Source organism: Anneissia japonica, unplaced genomic scaffold (genome assembly GCF_011630105.1).
Source record: "Anneissia japonica isolate Jap-2015-1 unplaced genomic scaffold, ASM1163010v1 scaffold2756_len2360902_cov194, whole genome shotgun sequence".
NCBI lineage: Eukaryota > Metazoa > Echinodermata > Crinoidea > Comatulida > Comatulidae > Anneissia > Anneissia japonica.
In genome coordinates this window covers 1,788,799-1,811,372 of record NW_022719050.1, presented here as the reverse complement: position 1 = coordinate 1,811,372, position 22,574 = coordinate 1,788,799, and the positions used below count along the sequence as shown (strand labels likewise).

The following is a 22,574-nucleotide window of genomic DNA, read 5'->3' as shown; positions in this document are numbered from 1 at the left end:
CCTTTCAATAGGGAAGCTTTCATCTTTTATTCAAAATACTGATTGTCAATACTATATCAGGATCAGCATTCTTCTCTTTCTTTCAAATGTGAAAGAAAAGAGAAGAATACTGATCCTGATATAGTATTCTTCTCTTTTCTTTCAAATGTGAAATCACAGGAAAACAGTCTTTCGTGATTGGGTGAATGTCTCCAGGATACTGCCGCCAGAGGTGAAACCTCGTATGCTCAAGAAGGTTCATTATACAGTGTAACCTCTACTGCCAATGATGACGGATAGCTCTTCAGTTAAAATGGTGGCAGAAATGGATACTTGCTCCCCCACCTCCACACCCCCCATTACTAACCAAACCATGTAGATAATATTTAAAAGGCTAAAGCTCCGAAGTTTCTCGGGGACCCCCGAAGAGGTAAAGGTACACACAAAATCCCTGTTCTCGTACCATATAGGTTCCGCCTTTAGTACGGTAGCCTATAGGTATTCGGGTCCTCGATTGACATTGGCACCACCACTCCTGGTTAAAAAAATCCGCCACTGCGCACGTGCAGTTCCCCTATCGACACGAAAATTCGAGGGGTTCGAAAGAACCCCCTTTTCCAGAAATGCCCTTTTAAATCATTACTAAAAGTACCATTTTAGTACCATTAAATTTTAACCAAACCATGGTGGGGCAGCGGTGCATATGGACTCAAAGTGCCCTTTAGTGAAAAATTAAAACCACCCCCCCCCCCACTTTTTTTTAAATCCTGGGTACGGGCTTGCTTACTGCAGTAAATCACGAGATAAAAGCTCGGAATGTGTATTCAACAGGCACAGAAAATATGAATGCGGACGCACCAAACGTCTAACGTAAACAAGTTGGCTCTGTCTTAAATTTTGATTATTTAATAAATGTCACTTAACAAATACTACTTACCACAGAGTTATGATCGGTCATGTTTGTCTCGTAATTCCAATTGGCAACGGCTAATTCATAGTTCTTATCAATCAGCTTTGTATTCAACTCCTGCAACCACATTACTGCTAATATTTCATTGTCTATACTACCATCTGCAAAAATATTCTAGAGTATATTAATGATTTAATCGATTGTACCTAAGTGTTACCTAAAACCTATAAATGTATTTTTAAATGATGATTTTTTACAGTATTGTAGAGCCTTTATTTCGCGCGACCTTAATTTTGGCGGTAATTAGAGTCTAGACGGCATTTACTAAGATTACATTACACTATAACTTATAATTATTATATTAATCTGCGTGGTTGGCTTAAACAAGATCATGTAGACAAGAGTGCTCAATGCAGTATATAGCAGAGCAGATAGATAAATAAAAAATGTAACACTGGGTGTGAAAGACTCAGCCTGTAGTGCAATAAAATGTTGAGTCTTTAATCCAGTGTACATGTTTTATTTGTTTAATTTTTATATTATATAATTATATAATAATTAGATTGGATGACGATGATAAGATTATGATGATGATTTTCTAATATTTAAATATTGTATTACATCAAATTAGAGTATGTATTTTATTATAATTGTCCTAATTATAATTGTAAATAATAGAAAAATGAATAATAATACTGATAATGATAGTAATTGTTATTGTCGTGATGAAATAATAGACAATAACTGAATTTGCGTCAGGAAAAACATGTATAGGTGTAATTTTGCCCTACCTGACGTGGAAATGTACCGAATACTCAGTACATTCGCAGTTGTTTTCAAATATACTGAGTATTCGGTACATTTCCACGTCAGGTAGGGCAACATTACACCTATACATGTTTCTCCTGACGCAAATCCAGTTATTGTCTATTATTCCATCACGACAATAACAATTACTATCACAATTACTGCAGTACCCGCTGCTTACTTGGACTCGAATTCAACCCTGGCCATCAGGCGCAAGCTCGGTGGACTAGAGGTATGATGCCAGGCTAGTGATCTGGAGATCGTGGGTTCAAGTCCCACCCGAGCACAACTTGCGATTTTTTCGCAGTTGTTTTCAAATGTACTGAGTATTCGGTACATTTCCACGTCAGGTAGCGCAAAATTACACCTATACAAATACTGATAATGATAATAACGATGAAGATGGTATTGACTTTATAGTAATATTGATATCAATGGTAATAACAACAAAATGGTAGAACGATAATGAAAATAATAATAAAACTACATTAATGGTATTGAATACTTTGATAATCATAATGATACATAATAACAGTGGCAATAAATTATAATCCTAAATAAAAGCAATAATAAAAAATAAAACTACGGTACTACTAATAATAATGAAACTAATAATAGTAATAATAAATAGGAATAAATTTAATATGTTATCTGGAAACCATCACAACTTAGAAATGAAGATAAGTAAATTGAATGAACATCCCCACAGACAATTATCACTTGGACATGATGACGTTATTGTGGGTGAAGACACTCTTTAAAAAGACGATATTAATTTATAGCGGCTGCGTTCTATAATAAACCACTATGACGGTTAGTGGACATAACAGTGAATCAACTTTTGTATTTGATTATTCAGGTCTCCAGGTGGCAATAATGATTTGGTTGAAATTAGCTTAATCTGTGCATACGTCATCAAAATGGGGATTTTTTTTAACGTAGGCCTATAACTGTGCAGTCAATATCAAACGAACAAAACAGATATAATAACTACGGCAAGGTACGTCGTAAGCACTAGTGCCACCCAACACTTTCATTTTGTCAACAGTATTCTTGCGAAAAGATGTGCCAAATCAAATGGAGTTAATAGCTTACTGTAATTGATCCTCTATAATAATAATGATAATATTTATTTGACGTTACACTTTTACAACAGTGGCAGCACACAAGAAAGTTGCGCAGTCAAACTTAAACTAATGAACAAAGAGGAAAACAACAACTTAAAGCTAAACAAAGAAAATACAATTAAGAGTTTAAATAAATCATAAACATCCATCACCCTCCCCACACAAATAATAATACACCTGCACATTACGTGCATACAGTTCTAGATGTGTATAAGAGACAGTATATATATATATATATATATATACATACATACATACATACACACATACACACATACATACATACATACATACACACATACATACATAAATACATATATACATAATGCACACACATATCCTTCTACATGTGCTATTCAGGATTATATTTTCGAGGTTTTTCCTTATTATTATTCTTGGCAGGTGTTACATTTTTAGTATGATTTTTGTTAAGCATAGCTTATCATCGTAATACTATGATCTACCTTCTGCCATGAGAGGAAAAAAAAACATTTTTAATCATATTTAAATTGCCCATGGATGACCCAGTTTGTATATTCAAGTAAGTTATTAAATTAAAATAAAATTTAATGGAAACAATAAAAAATACAATTTTAATGAGAAAAATATGCGCACTCCCCGTCCATAAACAAACAGTTACAGTAATGTAAATAATACAATTCCTGTGTATTCATTTGCAAGGACCCATAAATTGGTTGAGAATACTATTTTTATAAATTATTCGATCCTTTAAATGAGCTATTCAGGACTTTGTATGCCTGGCAGGTGTTATATCTTTAATATTTTCCTTTCATTAAGCATAAATTCAAATACAATTAAGGATCTTTCTGCGATGACATAAAAAGGTAAAAAAATATAATTTATTTTGAATTGAATAATAATGTCGCGTGATGTCTCTGTCTTGTACGATTTGTATCATCTTTTTGGGGGGTGGGGTGGGGGGTTGTTGGTTTTTTTTTTTCCTACACATTTGATTTTTATTATAATTGTTACGGTGGCCAATAATTTTGAACTCTGCTCAGTTTTGGTCTCCTCACCATATTTTGCATTTTTTAAATTTATTATTTTATAAAACGGGTGGTGAAATATAATACTAAATACGGAAAGGTCCGTAGTATAACAGGGGCGGCGGAAACGTTTCAGCAGGTCATGTGCCCGTCTTACCAATGCATAAATAGGCCTATTATGTTATCTGGAATAATATTTTATATTAAAATAATGTAATATCTTTTTCTAAATGTTTACTTATTTTGTAAATATCAGTTTTCTTCCGACAGATGCCGGATGTGCGGTTTCACAGGGATTCTGGCACCGTGAATTTGGTTTCTTAGTTTTCGGCATCCTGGATTGCTCCCCCAGGCCGAATTTTTTCCCTTCTTCCTTTTAGAGAACTTGACTTGAAAAGGCACCAACTTCGATCCCATATGTTACCTAGACAGTTGACCGAAGTTACTGGGGAGGGGGGGGGCAAGACATTTATGTGACATTGGCATTTTTACATGCATTGACTTCAAAAATTAGGTGAATTTCTTTGTTAAAATATCGATATTAAGCAATAATTATGTTTGATTATGTTGATATTGAGGGGGAGATGTTCATAACTTGTTTTATTAATAATTTTCTTCACTGCATGGTGCTGATCATTCGGAACAGATATCGTTTGTTATTATTAAATTCGTTCATGGACATATTGATAATTTGCAATATTTCGTTCTCTGTACAAACATCATTAGTAATTCCGGATGATTTTTTTAAATAAACAGTTAAATGAAAATCAATAATTTGCTCCTCTTATTCAGTTTTGAGTGTGAATGTTATTATATTAATATAATCAGTGGACCACATGTCGTATGTATAACCTTAGTCAGGCTCCAGAGGAAAACGTTTTTTTATATAGGATATATGTTGTACAACTGATTTTTTCTAAGACACAACAAGCATATTTAACAAAAAACTTGGGAACGGTTAATGAGATACAGATTTTTGAATATATAAAAACTAGGGGAAAGGTGGAAAATGTAAGGTTATGCTCCCTTTTCCACCAGTTTTTAAATATTCAAAAATCTGTATCTCATTAAGTATTTCGTCATATATGCTTTTTGTGTCTTAGAAAGAACCAGTTTCTTTTTTCTCTGGAGTCTGACTTTAACAATTTCAACTTCCTGCCATTTGGAAGCAGTTTTCATGCCGTACATTTTTTAGTATATCAGCCCACCACGAACAACGAAGCTGAAATCTTTCAGGGAGGGGGAAATAAGATTCTCTTTGTACACTAGTGAACATGTTAATATTGTGAAAATCTCTTAGTGTATTATGAAGGTGTAACTTGCCTAAATACCAAGTTCAAGTTCAAATAACATTTATTGGCCAATCCAAACCTTTTAACAAAACATTACAATAAAACGTATTGGCATATACAGTACTTAAATATCTAAAGGTAAGAGAAAGATGTACAGATATTCGTTACCTGTCAAACATCGGCTCATGGGACTAAATGAAGAATCATATATGGGATGTAATTAAATTTAACTAATAACATTTATTACTCAATTATTGCTCAGTGTATTAGACATATCTTTAATGACTTGGCAATTACGAATGTTTCAAAACAACACAAACCCAAAGTCGTCTGATTAAGATTTTAGTTAATGACGTCACAAAAGCTGTCTATTCAGATCACGTCGCAATAGTTGCTGATAGTTTTTAAATAAATAAAGTGTATTTTGGAAATTATTTATAAACATAACTAACTTGATACAGTGGGTCTAAGCGGTACTTGAGGGGCAGTGATTCGACTTTGAATCGGTGGTCATCGGAAGGGTATAGGCCTGCGAAACAACCGCGTAATAGTATTTGTCAGTCAAATATCGCAATAGCCGGAACATCAATGGACGATTCAACCACTTATATATCTTGTCTCAACAATCTTGAACGTATTGACTCATGTTTAGGTCTTTTACGAGTGGCCATTCAGTTAATGGTTAAGTGGAAAGTTAACAAAATAGACTCAAGAGATTAAACCTCTCTTGAGTTAATCGCTAAAACTCACATATTGTATATCTTCTCTCTTTTACTAAACCATTTATTGCTGCTTTATTGAAGACTTCAACGAAAATACTTTTAATATTATACTTAGAAAACGTATCTTTGATAGATTTAACCATGGCGGAAGAAAATGTTTTCTTCCTCCATGCAATTATTGAAAATGCATTAGATTTTTCTAATGTTTGGATTGCATAATGTAAATTTGATAAACAGATTGCAGTATTTGTCCAGTATTGGATGCAACGCAGTTATGACCTTTGTTGGATGAATTATACTGCAAGGAATGGAACACAGTAAAACTGGATTCATTTAAATAAACAAGTTTTTTGTGGGCGAATATCTATTCTCTTCTTTTCTCTCCTTTATATTTACATATCTATCTCCTTTTTTTCATGAGAGAGAGGGAAAGATGAAGTGGAAGCCTATATTTCTATTTCTCCGTCTTGGGCTCTATATTTCCCCTCCCTAAAAAGAAATCCAACGATGATAAATGGCCGTCAAATTTCTAATCAACAATTATTTTTTGTTCGTGTCATGCTCTATAGGCGTATATGTTGTGCTTATTGCTTGAGTAATACCTTTAAGATTAAACATTAACGAAACATCTTCTGATCGTATCGTGCCGCTGTTACGAAATTAATTTGATCCGTTAAACGATTAAACGACATAGTACACAGCTATATGGGTATTAGTTCGATCATTAAAGTCATTCAATACATCATTATCACTCCTAACCATAATCCATTCATCAAATCTCTATAAATCCCACGAATTTATCCCTAATATTGGTGGCCATTAACAAGTCATTCACATATTGTACAAACATGGGAATTTGCCTATACATAGGCCTATGAATGCTCTATAGAAGCTGCCTTTTAGATTCACCTTTCGGTCTTCGTCTGGCGTGTCCTTTCGCGGGTTCTTTCGTGGTTTCTGTGATCATCTGTGAATAACTGAAATCAATACCCGGAAGTCCAGAGCTGTTGATTTTAATTTTTAATCGATATCACAGACAAATCGATAAGATAATGTGTCAATAGTGTGATTACGAATACCACGTGACATATAGGCCTAATAACATGAGACTTTACATTGAATACGACTAAAGTGGAGAATACTATTGTACATAAAATATACAAGTAGGCTAGGCCTTATATACTGATGAGATTTAAGGGTTCCCTTATAAGAGAAAAAGCGGGAAAAAGAAAAAAGGGTTCAGTGGAAAACTTATGGCCAGGGCTTCTGGGATATCAGGGCCCGTTTGGTGAATTTAATCATCCTTTTTATGGTGTTTATGCAAGGGGATTTTGTGTTGTTTATCAGAGTGGTTTCACCGTGATCGAAAAAAGCCGGGTTTGACAAAATCAGAGCTACCCTGGTTACGAACCTGATTATAGATAGGCCAATGCTTGTTTAAGAGATTCAATTAAGTCTGATAGCGATGTTTATTTTAAACATAGGTATATCTCCTCAACTAGATGGTGGAATTCTATGTTTCTGACAATAATCTATTTCTCCACACCTGGCCTAACAAAGTGTCCGTTGAATCATGGTTGAATCTAAAGGGCACACAATTGGATAGGTATAGTCGCAGAAAGAACGAAAATTAGCTTACCTTCGAGTTCGTCTGAAATACCAGTAGCTGACACGTGACTAGTTGAACAGAAAAGGACCAGGATCAAAAGCCAGAAAAACATTCTTCCAACTTCCATAGTTGTGTCCTGTAAGACGAAAATACAAGGGTATTTATGATACAGTAACTGAACAGCGTGCGCGCAACGGCCGCAGGTACAGAATTATACTCGCGTTTGTCTGTACACAGAGTGTTTTATAGAATCAGAGGTTAATGGTTTAATGTGAAACATTGTAATAAGATATCCATTCAATAAAACCTTACCTACGTAAATTCATTTAACCAATCAAATTACAATGTTAAAGACACTTTCGACGTCACCACTTGTAAATTAAAATCAGATTGACACTTTGGACAAATAGCCTACTGTAATTATGAGCTAAACAAGACTTAAAAATACATTGTTAAAATAACCGATCGTAACGACACAAAACTTTTATTTCATTTAATTTCTTTGTTGATTTAATTTTTTTTTTCTTTTTATGTATAGTCTTACTGCACAACTCCCAAGTAATATCGGACAATGAAATACAAAATTAGGGTAAAACTTTCAAATTTAATAGTCTTTCATGTAAAACCTTTTAAAATCCATTAAAACATTGAACGAAATTATTAGGATAAGAAGAGGACAGAGTAGGACCTACTCTGGTTGTGAAGTCGAAAAATTTGGTGAGGTCTTCTGATTTTTGATCAGTACACCGGGAGACAATCTCCTTCGCTTTTCCGAAGCGTGTTCTGCGTTCTTTAAACGTGCACATGGGCCCGGATTACACGTCTGAAACAGCTCATTCAGTGCGATACTATCTAACGTATAGGCCTATACCTCCACCCAGCTAACACCCCATACACCAGCTGTCTTCGCTCTAGCCTAGAGAGCCAAACCTCTTGAAAGTTTTTGCTTACCAGAGAGTAGGCCTAACAGTGCCATCTCATAGAACATGTTAAGTCACTCGTTAAACTATAAACACTGGACAGCTAAAAAACAATACGGCAGTGGAAAGGCACCGCCATCGTCCAGACCAAAACGGTGGCTATCACCGTTTAGCAGACTGCGCTATAGCTGCTAGCTCTTAACTTTTATAGATTTTACATGACTAAAATATTTACGTGGTTGAATATTTCTCTGTAGGCCTAGGCAGGGGAGAAAGACAGATTATCCTTCTGTCAATTACTCCGAGGCTGTGAGGTAGCACCTATATCAGAGATGAGACACTTCTCAACATTTAGGCCTACAGGTTTCTGCTCATCGTGCATGATTGTTTGCTATTGCAATATTTGACTGACAAAATAATATTACACGGTTGTTTCGCAGGCCTATACCCTTCCGATGACAACCGATTCAAAGAATATATATAAACAATATATATCAGCAACTATTGCGACGTCATCTGAATAGACAGCTTTTGTGACGTCATTAACTAAAATCTTAGTCAACGACTTTGGGTTTGTGTTATTTTAAAACATTCGTAACACTTTCGACTGGCATCGTGAATCACAAAAAGCATGATACTCTAGCCCTCCAATGAGTGAGTGGGGACAACACTATCGCTGCGTCGGACAGATTTGTTTCCCTAAAAATATATAATTAGTGTCGTTATTCTTTTTGGGTCTGTACATAGCAAAGTGACGTGGAATTATGCACAAGTTACCCTTTTTCTTTAGGTTTAATTCCAATGAACTGCCGGTATTTCGCTAACGCCGCCTTCGGATATTGTTATATAAAATAGCGAAAAATGCGATTGTGGGACATGTGCGTATTCCTGACCCTGATCTGATTGGTCAGTTGTTCAGTTGGAAAGGTCCATTGCGACGGGCTCAGGTGATGGAAATTCACTCGACGGGTTTACCATTAATGGGCGTTAAAGTAAGCTTTGTCGGCTACCGTATCCCACACAATTAAAAGGGGGTGCTTGGCAGCATGAGCACCCCATATACACCACTGTTGTCGATGCCTTATTGGAGCTGATAATTTTGGCTTCTTGATTCTTAGAAAACAGCACCTTAATATTTTAATGGATTTTGAGGAGTGTCCATCATTCTACTGTACTATAATTGTTTTTTTAATTTTTTTTTTTTTGTCATAACTTTCTCAATTTGCTTGGAAAGCTATTAATTCGTGTTTCGGTAATTATTTGTGGCAGTAACATAAACTACGATTATAGAAATTGACACTAAGAACATAGAAGCAAATTACCATACGGAACAGCTTTGGCGAGTGATTGTCGTGGTTAATGATTTGTGCAACGATATTCATAATAACATGATGCAGCGTCAACAAACAGGTTGCACGCGTGTACAGCTGAAGCGACACACTTGGTGATTACAAAATGAGAATCAAGTGAAATTAATTGACGCTAGGGAAAGCCGGTGGCCGTACGATTAGACTAATTACAAAAAACTTGGTTAGTATGCAGTTGTAGGACATAAGCGGTAAGGAAATGGAACGGCACCCGTTTCAACTCATTACCACCGGGAAAAATATTTCCCTGGTAATACGAATTTACGTATATAGGCCTATGAAGGACAATTTATGAAGGCCAGCAAAACGCAACACAACAACAACAACAGCAAGGACAATAACAATAACAATAAAACAAATAATAATAATAATAATAATAATAATAATAATAAATACATAATACGCCAATTTCAATATCGAAGGTGCAGTTAACCCTCAATGTTTGATATAAAGTGGGCTTTTAATTAAATTTGAAAGATACCGTAAAACCTCGAATTGAAGCCCAGTGGGCTTAATCTCGACCCCCCCCCTTTTTTTTTTTTGTTTGCAAAATTAGCCTCAAGAAGAAGCCTATCTCGAAAAGAAGCCCATGGGCTTCTTTTCAAGATATCGTAACTTCTTTTTGGGACAGTACAAACACTGTACATGAATTTCAGAAAACAAAACAAATTAAAAACAAGCTTGGTTTATACAGTAGTTCAGGTGATTTAATATCATTTACACTTCATGATATAAATTGATGAAATTCACAAAAAATTACAGCATTCATTTTGAAAAGAAGCCCCTCTTTACTTTGCAAAAGAAAAGAAGCCCATCTCGAAAAGAAGTCCATCTAAAGTTTGCAAAAAAAAAAAAAAAAAAAAAAAAAAAAAAAAAAAAAAAACCAGGGCTTCAATTCGAGGTTTTACGGTAGTTGTGTAGGTACATTATTTTTTTAAAATGTGAATGCTGGTTTCAGTGGCTTGTGGTTAAGTCTTCATTGTGTAGGCTATATATAATCAATGTTTCTGCGAGCACAGTAGTGATCAAATAGTGGTAGAAACAGTCCTCGAAAAAAGGAACATTGATGCAAATATTTTTTATCGGGTATAACCTATCAACGAAAAAGTTCGTCATAAATTGTTTTAATAAGTTTCCCCGCCCTGAATTTAACCCACGTTCTCTCGATGACAAGGCGAGTGTTATGGGGACGCTGGTATATTGCAATCCAAATAGGACACACAACAAATACACGCCCTCTCAAAGTGGGACTGAGTTAAGATAGAGTTCAATATGTATATATATATGTTATTCGAGTACTTTTTCTATCGATATTGATTTATAGGTCATATATAATTGTATGTATATCTTATATATATAAATAGTATATATGCATCCATGCAACATACATTATAATTAGATATATACCGTATAGTATTTGGGGAAGAACTGTAGGCTTCGTTATCTGGATATTACCCCTGTCCTCAAATTCATTAAAGATATGGGTCCGTGTGACCCCAGAAAACTGAAGATGAATAAATTGTGTTGGTTTGATTATTCGGCTTAGGCCTACTTATTGCCGAATCTATCATCATTAGTGATGTATAATTTGTAGTATTTTATTGATCATTTTAAAGCTAGGCTAACTAGGACATCTGTAGCTTATGCATGACGAGACGCACAGAAGCATCATTAGAGTTGTATGTCATCTTCTTCTGCGTTTTGCTTCAGTTGATCGAGTCCTTTTTTTCTGCTAACAAAGACGCAACGTTGTAGTATGATAACTCTATCGGGACACTTTCATAAAATATGCATATAATCCCTTTTTTAACGACATCCAATCTAAGATACAGCATCTGATTCGATTTGTACTCAATGACTTCAGCAATCACTGAATTATTCATAGTTACATCCACCGCCATGTTGGTTTTTTTCAAGGAACACTGAATTTTCCTACATTTCACTAATTTTGTAAATTATCATTGGAAATTATACTTTCACTAACAATATACGAAAGTATACTACATATGTTGAGCATGGTATAGACTGTTGCAGCGTCATTTAAAAATGTTTCCGTATAAATAAGAGAGAGCAATATCATAATAAGCAGGAACTGTACAGTTGAAAGTCGTTATATAGTTGGGTAGGTTTAGATTCAAACCACCTGAAATGTTTGGTAGTTCTATCCTTCCCGCACCCCTACCAAACAAAAACCCTGTATTCACCCATGCTATTATTTTTGTTATATGTTATCTTTGTTATATGAACAGACTATCTATAACAAGCCTACTGTAGACTACGGTACTCAACAACTTAACTATTTTAAAACAAATTTTAATTAAAAAGGAAAGGATTCAACTGAAATTATGCTGCTGCAATAGTGGTGTAGACCTACTTATCTAGAAAAATCACCAGAAAATGAAACGGCCTACCGTAAGCCTATTATTAAGGCATCCACATTGAATGAAGGATTCCCATTAGCTGTATACGGTGTTCGGTCTGTGCGTTGGGTTATTTGAGACATTGAGTTATTTTGCAGTTTGATTATCTCAAATCGGTCCCTGAGCCACTAATCATTGGCCCCTGGGCTGATAATAAGTTCTCCGCTTTGTCGACGCACGTAAGTGGAAGGGTCGTACTAGAAATAATACTTTACCTACCCGACAGGCATAACAATATATTTAATCATTTATATGATTATACCTCTCTAACTCGATTTGAAAATTCGATCATTTACTGCCATTCTTGAAATGGCAAGTGAATTATATTGGACTGATAAGGTAGCTGTGCTATTTATCATCCTAATGGTTCGGTAGTACGTACATTCGTAACGCGTTACAATGTAAGCGAAAACGGAATTACGTTTCGTTTGTATTGGTAACTATTTTATTAGGTAGATCAATCGAAAGCCATTTCTAAAATATCGACACTATTAGTGGAAAACATATCAAATAAGCGTAAAAATGAAAGAGAACTCAAACTGTTGGACGAGAGAAGAATCAATCCTGACTGCAACTACATTATTATTACAACCGCAGTAATAACAATAAATAGGCCTAGGCCTATTTGTTATTGTGCTATCATAAATGTCAATGTTTCATTATTGTTACGGGATCAAAATATTGGTAATCCATCGAAAGGAATGGTAAAGAAAGGACATATAATTATAACTGTTTAGTACGGTATGAAAGCGAGTTCTGAGAGAAAGAGATAGATGCACACATAATGTTAAAGCGGGGGATATTTTTACCATAAATATAATTATGTAAACGTAAAGTATATTACATTTAAGTTATTGCGAGTGCTGAGATAAAGAGAGAGATGCACACATGTACGGTATAATGTTAAAGCGGGGGATATTTTTACCGTAAATATAATTATGTAAACGCAAAGTATATTACATTTAAGTTATTGGTATGAAGACATTAATATCGAATTGAATGATTAATATCTATGAGATAGCTGGTGCCGGTTTACCGGGTAGCTCAGACACTAAGGGGAGAAGGAAGATACTGAATGAGCTATTGAGCGCTCTGATCTTTATGAAATAGCGCTATATAGCTATATACTGTAAATGTTGTGAGATATCCAAATATCATTTTTTCAAATGATGGCAAAATATAAATAATAAGTATTATTTTGGACTTCATATTTCTGTTGCACAAACAAGTTCTTTATTATGGTGAACTCGTGTAAGTCATACTTATTCTATTTATTTTATTCCATCAAAATCGTAAGCTCAATAAATACATAAACCTAAATCACTATAACTGCATGGAAATTGTTATTTGGCTTGTTGAGGCTAAGTCACCATATTTTTGCTCTTACCGTAGCTTCCACTGTAGCCGCAACAGCTTCATTCAGCGCTCTACGTCGTTATCATTATCGTCGTCATTATCTTGATCATTGTGATATTTTCAATTACACAATGACACAGAGAGCAATCAAATCATGTTTCGCTCTTATCGTTTCGATTGAAGTCAACTAAATGGACAAATCGTCCTACTCAATCCATATTCTCCAAGGCCCCAGCTTCCTAACAAAACGCTAGGGTACTTCATGTTTTGTGACCTCCGACTTGACAGATTCTTATCACCTGTTCAATCACATACTTCTCTTGCTTTATATACTCAATAACAATTATATGACTTTTCTTTCATTTTTTTGTTCAGTTACAACCTGTTCGAAGTTTTACCAGCCTCTTTAATGGAAGTTTCTCAATAGCTTTCTTCGTTCAATTAACCTGATGGATTATCACCGTTCATATCGTTCAATAATAATTGTCAATTGCTTTATTCTGTTCACAGTGCCCGATTTATATAATCGTGTCAGATTCGAGGTAAGAGTTATTTCAGTACGCCGAAGGATATGTTCATGTAAACTCTGAAATGGATGACTGAATTATGAATGAATACACTTTCAATAAAATAGAAGATATCAAAAAAGCAGAAATTATAGCCATAGATGCACCCATTACAATCTGTTTTTTCGATGTTCTTTAATCATTAGGTTCACCAATCGATAATACACTCCACAAGTACTTACGCTTCAGCACCGTGTGTGTGTATATAATTTCTTATATATTTGTAATGGATTGTATAGGTTCCGTATAATAGTAACATCTAGGTCTATACAAAATTATTTTAAAACAAATAATACTGTAATATGTGGAAAATACTGTAATACGTGGAAATTCCCTTAAAAAATAAGTAAGACGTTCTATTTCCTCCGGGGCCTGGCTTATAACAGCCTAATTTTGTAAAGAATGGAAAAATAGTTGTCAGTTGTCAGTTAATTAGCAAGAACCTTTTTCAATATTCGATTAAAAGCTAATAAGGTTAGCATACAATTATAAGAAAATATACCACTATTAAATTTTAAAATGTTTCTTTTTTTATAGCTCATCACATTAAACAATGGCCGCGGTTCGACTACCAGCGAACATTTTTTGATTGTTTTATTTGAATTCTTAAAACATAAACGCCCAACATACATTGCGAGACCAGGTAATAAGAACGTTCGATAATAATATTTCAATAATAACTTTAATGCTTATAGGCATAGTTATAATTATCGTATGAAATAATTATATTATCAGTTATTATACAATTAACAAGCTAGATGCACTAATACAGCCTCAAGTAGGTTTCGGAACATGGATTTACTTTGGTCGATTAACTAACATGCTATCACCTTGACAAAATTACATTCAGAATTACTTTTCTTACAAGATACACGAATGAATTACTATAGGCCTATGCCCTACTGATGACCTATGAGAGTTGTGTTCAACCTGAATTCCCAGTGGTTACTGTTGATAACAAAAATGATATTTATGATAACTTCTATGTTCTAAGAATATATCATATAACTTTACCAGATTATTAAACTAATGTATTCATATTTATCAACAGCATAAAATGACAACATACGGTAAAAAATGTAATATAGTTGTAGTAAAATAGTTATTAAAATAAATGTAGGCCTCATATTTATATGGAATAAATTATGAAGAACATAATATCGGCAAAAATAATCTTACCTTTATTCCTATATAATATATATAAGGCCTATATATATAATATATATATATATATATATATATAGATTATGTATAGTCTAATATTTTCAAATAAAAAAATGTTTTTATGATCGTGTAACAGCTATAATATAAATACAAATCTATAGCACAAAACTACTCTATACGTACAAAATGATATTATTCAATCTTACCAACAGGAAAAAATCCGATCCCAGGTTCAACCTAAACTTTTTCCTGTTGCACCAAGGGCTTGGATCATCACATGTGTTGGATCCAATAGGGCTAGTTATTTATTCTTCTGGGTAAGACCACCACCGATGTAAATGCAAAATTATATCTAAATTACCCAATTTTATTTTGTAGGCCTATTAATACCATACCATTTAAATACAAAGGTATATTAATTACCAAACCGTTGTTCTTGGTAAGTCAGGCTCAGACATGCCATATGCAGTATGTACCTAAAGCGTCCTTGCTTGTGATACAAACATAATGCTACTAAGGGACTAAATCAAACCTGCGTTTCACGTTGGTTTCAGTTACGCGCTGAGCGTTTGCTTCCATGGAAATCGCGCTGTGCTTTTGTGTGTCCTTCATACTCGTTGGTAACTAAATCGGTATTTCTTTAATGGGGCCTATACTCTTGGTATACTATTTTCGGTGGTTGTATCATGGAACGCCACCCGTGCACCCCAATATTGCACCTCGTTGAAAACGGTTAGACCTACTCCTGGTCTCAAGCGATTTATGCTCATCCCAACTGACTAATCCCCGACAAGTGCCGTCAAACAATTAAAACTGTCGACTGCCAGCAGCATTAAACGAATTATCTCTTGTCCAGTTTACATGTTTAGGCCTACTTTATTGATGCCTAAGAATTGATTGTTATTTTCTTACTAGATCTGTTAAGGGGTGGTTTTTTTTCGAGTAGTATAACAATATTACAACGAATTTGGGCCTAGTCTAGTTTTAAATTTTACAAACCAAATGTGTTTATATCCTATATATACGGAGAGCTGAGTATGACCATTGTGTACACTCCTCGGATGAATTCAATGCATTGTTGGTATATAATCTCTAAAATCTATAGATACACTTCGCAATATGAAATTCGAATAACAATATGTCTGCATGACCGATGTACCATGTATTTTAATGTTTTCCTTTGTGACTAATAGGCCTACAGTATTAAATTATTTGTTAAACCTGAGCTATATAAAATATTTATATAGTTGTCTCATGTTAAACGAGAATCCGTATAGGCATATCATTATTATTTGGTAGACCTTTATCGATGTAAGATTACCATTATGTCTACAGTTTTATGATTAGCCTACATTATATCGGCCTAAATAATATATCGAATAAGACATAACACAGTCCGTAACATTCGATTTTCCTGAATCATTGGCCTAATAATGGTATAAAAGCTATCTTCGAGTTGCCGATAGTCTAATATTTGTCTTAATATAGGCATATACCTCACGTACCATCAGTGTGATTATATCAATAAACTATACAAACATAATCTATACATCAAAGTAGGGACTACAAATCATGTCTGAAACCGAATTGATATTTATTGTGTTTTAATGCAGTATATGCAAGAGGTATACTGTAGTAGTACCATGTTATACAAAGGCATAAAAAATAATAATGCACACACTTCTGTAGGCCTATAATAGACAAATCCAAAAAAGGGTTAATACAACTCACCTTCACTCAAGAATCCACACAACCATGGAGGCGGTGCGTTAGCACCCTTCAAAATGTAAACACGACGTTGCGTTTCAGGTGTATCGGTATTATTACAACTCGGTGCGGTAATGACGTTAGGCTTTATTTTTAAAAAGTCCCTTATTACTAGGTGGATCTCACAAACGCAAAAATCGATCTAAACCATATGGCTTCAACACATTTGATTTGACGTGACTACATCGAAAACGTTGCCGCTACTCTCTGCCATTCGCTACCTGATGGCTGACGTAGAGGTTGGTTAAGCCACACTACGAAGAACGGTTCCTGTCGACCTCTAGTCATTCATCCATTTATTGTGATGTTAATCGTTGGTACACAGACGGATACACCTATTGTCAACTTCATCAAGTAATCACTAACCTCGTTTTATAATATTAAATCCCCAATTCAAATAAAGGTTATAAGGTCCACTGCCATGATTATGTCATCTTCGTTAACAAAATTATTACGAATTACTTATGTATTAAGATCGATGACGAAATTGGATGAGTGAATTACAATTAATAATTGCGACGCGTTACCCGTGTTGTAAACATTGCTGAGAATTAGATTAGACCAGTTTTTCCTGAAACATCAGTAGCTCAAATACAACAGCAATAAGCCATACACCTCAACAGCAAACCATAAGCAACAGTAACTAATCATAAACTAACACCCACATTAATGGAAGATAAATAATAATTAACTAGATTAATTGGCACTTATTTTAATGACATGTTAGACACGATACTGTATATCAATGTATATCAATAATTAGTATCGCTTTTATGTTTTCAACAAGGAGTAACGGTTAGTCAATATTATTTTGGGCACTGATCTAAAGCTGAATTGAATTTCAAAAAGTAAAGTAAATCATATCTCCTTGGGTAAGTACTGTATTATGAAACTGAATGATGATATTCCTTTTGTTGGATTAATGCCTTGTGTATTTCGCTTATCATAAAATTAGAAGCAACCGCAATTTTCACAAACTGCTGTGGTGGCTCTGATTGGAGGCACGGTTCGTCAGCGTGTGGCCAAGTCTGTATCCTTTCCCTGAAACTTGTCATCTCAAGTGCCCAACTACTAGAAAAATTAAAAACCCCAAAATCCTACCGAAGTCAAGCATCCTTTAATGTACAATGAGTAGGCAAATATGTGGGTGTGTATCCTTAGTAGATGTGGGCGGAGGCAGTAGTCGACAAACAGACGCTCGCTCCCCACAACAGCAAAACAAAATCAACCAAGCGTGAACGTTTAGATAAGAGATTAAAATCCGGGGCTTCCCCTCACAGGGGCTTCCCCTCACAACCAGTGGCGCATTTAGAAGTGAATTCGATGGTTAAGTGAGGGGAAGCTAGGTCGCAAAATAAGGAGATATGAGGTGATTTTTAACCACTTGAGCATATTTTTACTTTGGACATTTTCAATGGAGCGGGGGAGGGTTGGCGAGTATTTTTTGGGCGAGCGTGGGCACCCCTCCCCACGCAACCTCTAGATACAAAAATACGGGCGTTATTTTCATACTAAATAATAAACGTTTTAATTTTCTTGCTCTAGATTTAAATTTAATATCTAGTCAATTCTAAATTAATTAGCTGAATTATCAGTGTGTATAGGACGGTACTACATAGCTGTAGGACTTGCCACGTATTTGTCAATAGAGGCTATTTTTATAATTAGAGGCTTGTTATTTAATATTTTTTATGATCATTCAAATTAAACGTAATCATGTTTGATTATGTACGGTATATAATATGGAAAGCCATATGGGAAAACCTACCCTTTGAATGTCAACAGAACAAAACAAATAATAGTTCAATATTGGTTGCACCATTATCATTAATCTATTATCAACATTGCACTGTGTCTTCCCAGATTTCTAGCGAAGCTAAGTACATTTATAAGAAAATATTGTGAAACACCAGTATCTGATCCAAACTTCGCTATATTCCGTACGACCTTCGTTGCAATTTCCGACTCCACCTCATCTAAAATGCTTTTTTAGGTAAAATAGCCAGACATATAATCATGTACACATCAGTGGCTAAATTGTTTTCGTCTCGCAAATTTTGGCATGTTACTTTTATGAAACGAATGTAATTATAGAATTCACACTTTCATACTTAACCTCGATCTGGATTCTAAAATTCGGAGAAAATTCGGACAAATTACTGACAGCAATGATGAAGTTTAGGCAGTTGAATGCATTCGCAAGTACGGCTTGGTTATCCCAGCGGAGATTGTAAATTCATAATGGCGAATGAATTAATCAGAATTAATGGTCGTAGAATTTTATTGACATTACTCTTCTTCTCTCTCCATGCTTTAGTCCAGTAATATAAAAGCTCATTCTCAAATTGATTTAATCTAGAATTTGGAGCAGCAAATCTCCAACCTCGGGATTATCGGTACTTAATGTCCCCCCTTGGGAAAGCATGTCGTGAGCATTTTACACGAATAGGCTAATAATCATGCAACTTTTGCAGACATCTAGGCCTATTTGATTTCGGTAAAATTAAAATAAATCCTCATTTGAAGTAAAAATTAAGTTGTCTTTCAATAACCATATATAACAAATTATTTCATACACACATTATCAAGATTAAATCTGAATTCGATTAATTACGGATATATGGTTTAATTTACTTTACATCGACAGTAAGTCAATAAGCAGTATACTGATTTCCCTTGTAGAAGGTTGGTGGCGCTGTTGCATAAAAAATTGTTATCAAGATATAAAATTCTGACGTACAAACAGGTATTCAAAACTAATGACGCTAAAACGTTGGGAAACATTAAAACTATTGTAATCTGTTTTAAACAACTGGTCACAATATGTAAAAATATGAAAAATATAGATATATTTTGCTCTTTAATATATTTCTATAATTGAATATTCATTTTTAGATATTCTATCGTTGACTTAGACCCATTGCTTTGTCAAGAAATCGGGCAAAGTTTTCAGGCTGCCCCTTTGGATATGGCTTCAAATTTGATTCATCAAAGTTCTTCAGAGTATCTAGTAGGGTACTGAAATAATAGAAATATAATTATGTGAAAATCTCATCTATCACAATACAGTATTAAGAAAATAGATTAAACATATCATAAGCTCGCTACAACATGTGCACAGTATCTAATAATTGTTCCTTTTTAACTACAGACGCTTAAATTGGCTGATAATAAATTTAAGGCTTTTGTAATTAAGAAAAGTCAAAATACTATTATTGAATTATTGAATTTCATGTTTTCAAATGAGTTTAATGTTTTAATTGAATTTTTCATAATTTATATCTTTATATTTAAATACTAAGAATTTCAAACATTTATATTAAAATTCAAAATCCTCAACACAGTAATGTCAAGTTTAAACAAAGCGTCTTAATACGTTACCTGCATGTACAGTATTGGAGATGACCATCCTCATATAATTGGTAAGCTAATTCTATTTGATGATTGCCCATTAACAGCTCGTTAACTACAACAATTAGTGGTTTGCCAGCTTCAAGCGTTTCCATTACACTGCCAGCACCTTCAGGAAGACAAGATAATGCGACAGAATAAAACAGACAAAAATTTGCCAAATCTTGCTAACAACATATTAAGTATCCCAGAAATGTACATGTATGTGCATTTTATACTTTTCAATAAGGAAGGGGTTTCATGTTTCCTATGATCCTTAGGTGTCTCCTGAAAATCAGCACGGTATCATGGTACAGTATCGGAATACCATGTGATATTTGCCTTGTGATTTCCATGACTGCTCCTCAGCTAAGATTCTGAGCAATGCAGCTAAAATTTTAACGGTGTAAAACAGGGGTGAGCACAAAAATGGGTCAGTCGGCCAAAGGGAATTTTGATTTAATACCGATGGCCGCACCCCAACTTTGACGCTTCCAGAAAACCTTCATGCACTGTCTATACCACCTCATGCTCAATTCTAATATTAAGTTCTACTGATAAGCAGCTTCAGGCTTTAAAAACAAGGGGATTTCAATAGCTAAAAATGTTAGGTGTCCTGCACATTATAGGGTTGTCATGGACCGCAAATTAATTGCCATTGGGCCACTTGTGACCTGCAGGTTGCATTTTGCCAAGCTGTTGTATAAAAGAAGCCAAAAAAGTTAAAGAGATTGAATTCACATTGCGAATAGCTGAACTTTGCCCACCTATGTTATAAAAGTTGCCAAAAAAGTTAAAGTAATTTAATTCACATTTCAAATAGCTAATAAAATTCTACCTGCATGACTAATAATTAGATCAGCTTGTTTAATATCTTCAGTAATTGAATCTTTATATCTGTAGTATTCAAGTCTGAAGTCCCTTCTTGAAATCTTTTCTGGCTCAAAGGTTCCACGTCCAATTTGAAGAATAACCTTAGTGTAGCCAAGCCTTTCTAATTGCTGAAAAGACACCAAATAGAACAATTTATAAATAAAAGCACATCACAGCTCAGTTCCTATTCATCCATCCATCCATGGGAATGTTTCAGCACTACATGGAAATTGCATTCCGTATAGTTTTCCAGATAATAACATATTACTAAGTTGGCCAAAAATTCAAGAAAATGTTTTGTACTGTACTGCTGACATGCTGCTTTATATTATGAAACTACTTGATATGAACTAATATAGGGTCATCATTGCAAATTTGCTAATTTATTAATTAGATTAATTAACAACTATTCCATCAACACATTATTTAATGTGAAATTTCAGGGGGAAAAAAAGTTTTTCTTTATTGTTATTACGCCCGCCGTTGCCTTGAATCTCCAAAACAAAACTATTTGCTAAACAAGAAAAGAAATTTTATTTTTATTTTTAAGTTTGCGAAACAAGGAATAAAAAAGCAATAACAAAATTGGTGTATAGTAGGTTTAAATAAAAGAATGACTTCATGTGTATACTGTAAATGAATCAATAAACAGAAACTGGCCAAAAGGACCATATTACAGCGTGCAAGTTGATAATATAGCGCGATACCTAATAAGGCCAGCCTGTCCACAATAATAGACTGTAGTATTAATGCTGGCCAGTAATGCCCTACACCAGTCATCCATATGGACCGTCAGGTGATCAGTGAGATGAGCCACCACGGCGTGGATCAAAGTCCTGTACTGTGTAGTAGGGTAGGCCTAGACAGAGAGGCTGGCCTTTCTCTAGCTAACCTAGCCTGCTAAGACAATAATCTCAATTAACCTGACCGTTGTTATGGGCAGGCTGGACACAGTTTCAATCACAGCATCAAAGCTTGTAGTTCCTACAGTTACAAAAGCAACCTTTTCGGCGGATTTAACTGTCGTCATGTTGTAAAATAAATCCGTACGCTTTCACAGAGTATTATGTGCTGGGACTTCCTTGTTTATACATACCGCCATCTACAGTTTCGTTTAAACAAGACCGGACAACTTTTGTTGTTGTTGATTTCAGAATCAATACAAATCAGTTCCGAATAGTTGTGAATAGTGATTTTTAATGTTTTAAATTTTTTTAATGTTTTTAGGAGTTTTATTATTGTGTCTTTTAAAACTATTGAAATCGTTCATTTTAACTTAATTTAATTTAATATTTCTC

At 34.5% G+C, this 22,574-nt stretch overlaps 2 protein-coding genes across 2 annotated transcripts in view; both read right to left on the bottom strand.

Moving 5' to 3' along the window:
• LOC117110755 (angiotensin-converting enzyme-like) overlaps window positions 1-17,297 on the bottom strand; it is a 38,437-nt gene extending 21,140 nt beyond the window's left edge. The window contains exons 1-3 of the mRNA XM_033253552.1: window positions 16,978-17,297; window positions 7,484-7,589; window positions 917-1,050 (exon numbers count right to left, since the gene is read on the bottom strand). Coding sequence (XP_033109443.1) covers window positions 917-1,050; window positions 7,484-7,580 — 231 coding nt within the window. The 5' untranslated portion in view covers window positions 7,581-7,589; window positions 16,978-17,297. The remainder of the gene's footprint in view (window positions 1-916; window positions 1,051-7,483; window positions 7,590-16,977) is intronic.
• Window positions 17,298-19,276: 1,979 nt separating this feature from the next.
• Window positions 19,277-22,364, bottom strand: LOC117110793 (UDP-N-acetylglucosamine transferase subunit ALG13 homolog). The gene is made up of 4 exons (XM_033253610.1): window positions 22,205-22,364; window positions 21,242-21,404; window positions 20,395-20,533; window positions 19,277-20,031 (listed from the first exon to the last, which is right to left on the bottom strand). Exons 1-4 carry the CDS (start codon window positions 22,304-22,306, stop codon window positions 19,914-19,916), a joined length of 522 nt encoding a protein of 173 aa, XP_033109501.1. The 5' UTR covers window positions 22,307-22,364; the 3' UTR covers window positions 19,277-19,913.
• Window positions 22,365-22,574: the final 210 nt, after the last annotated feature.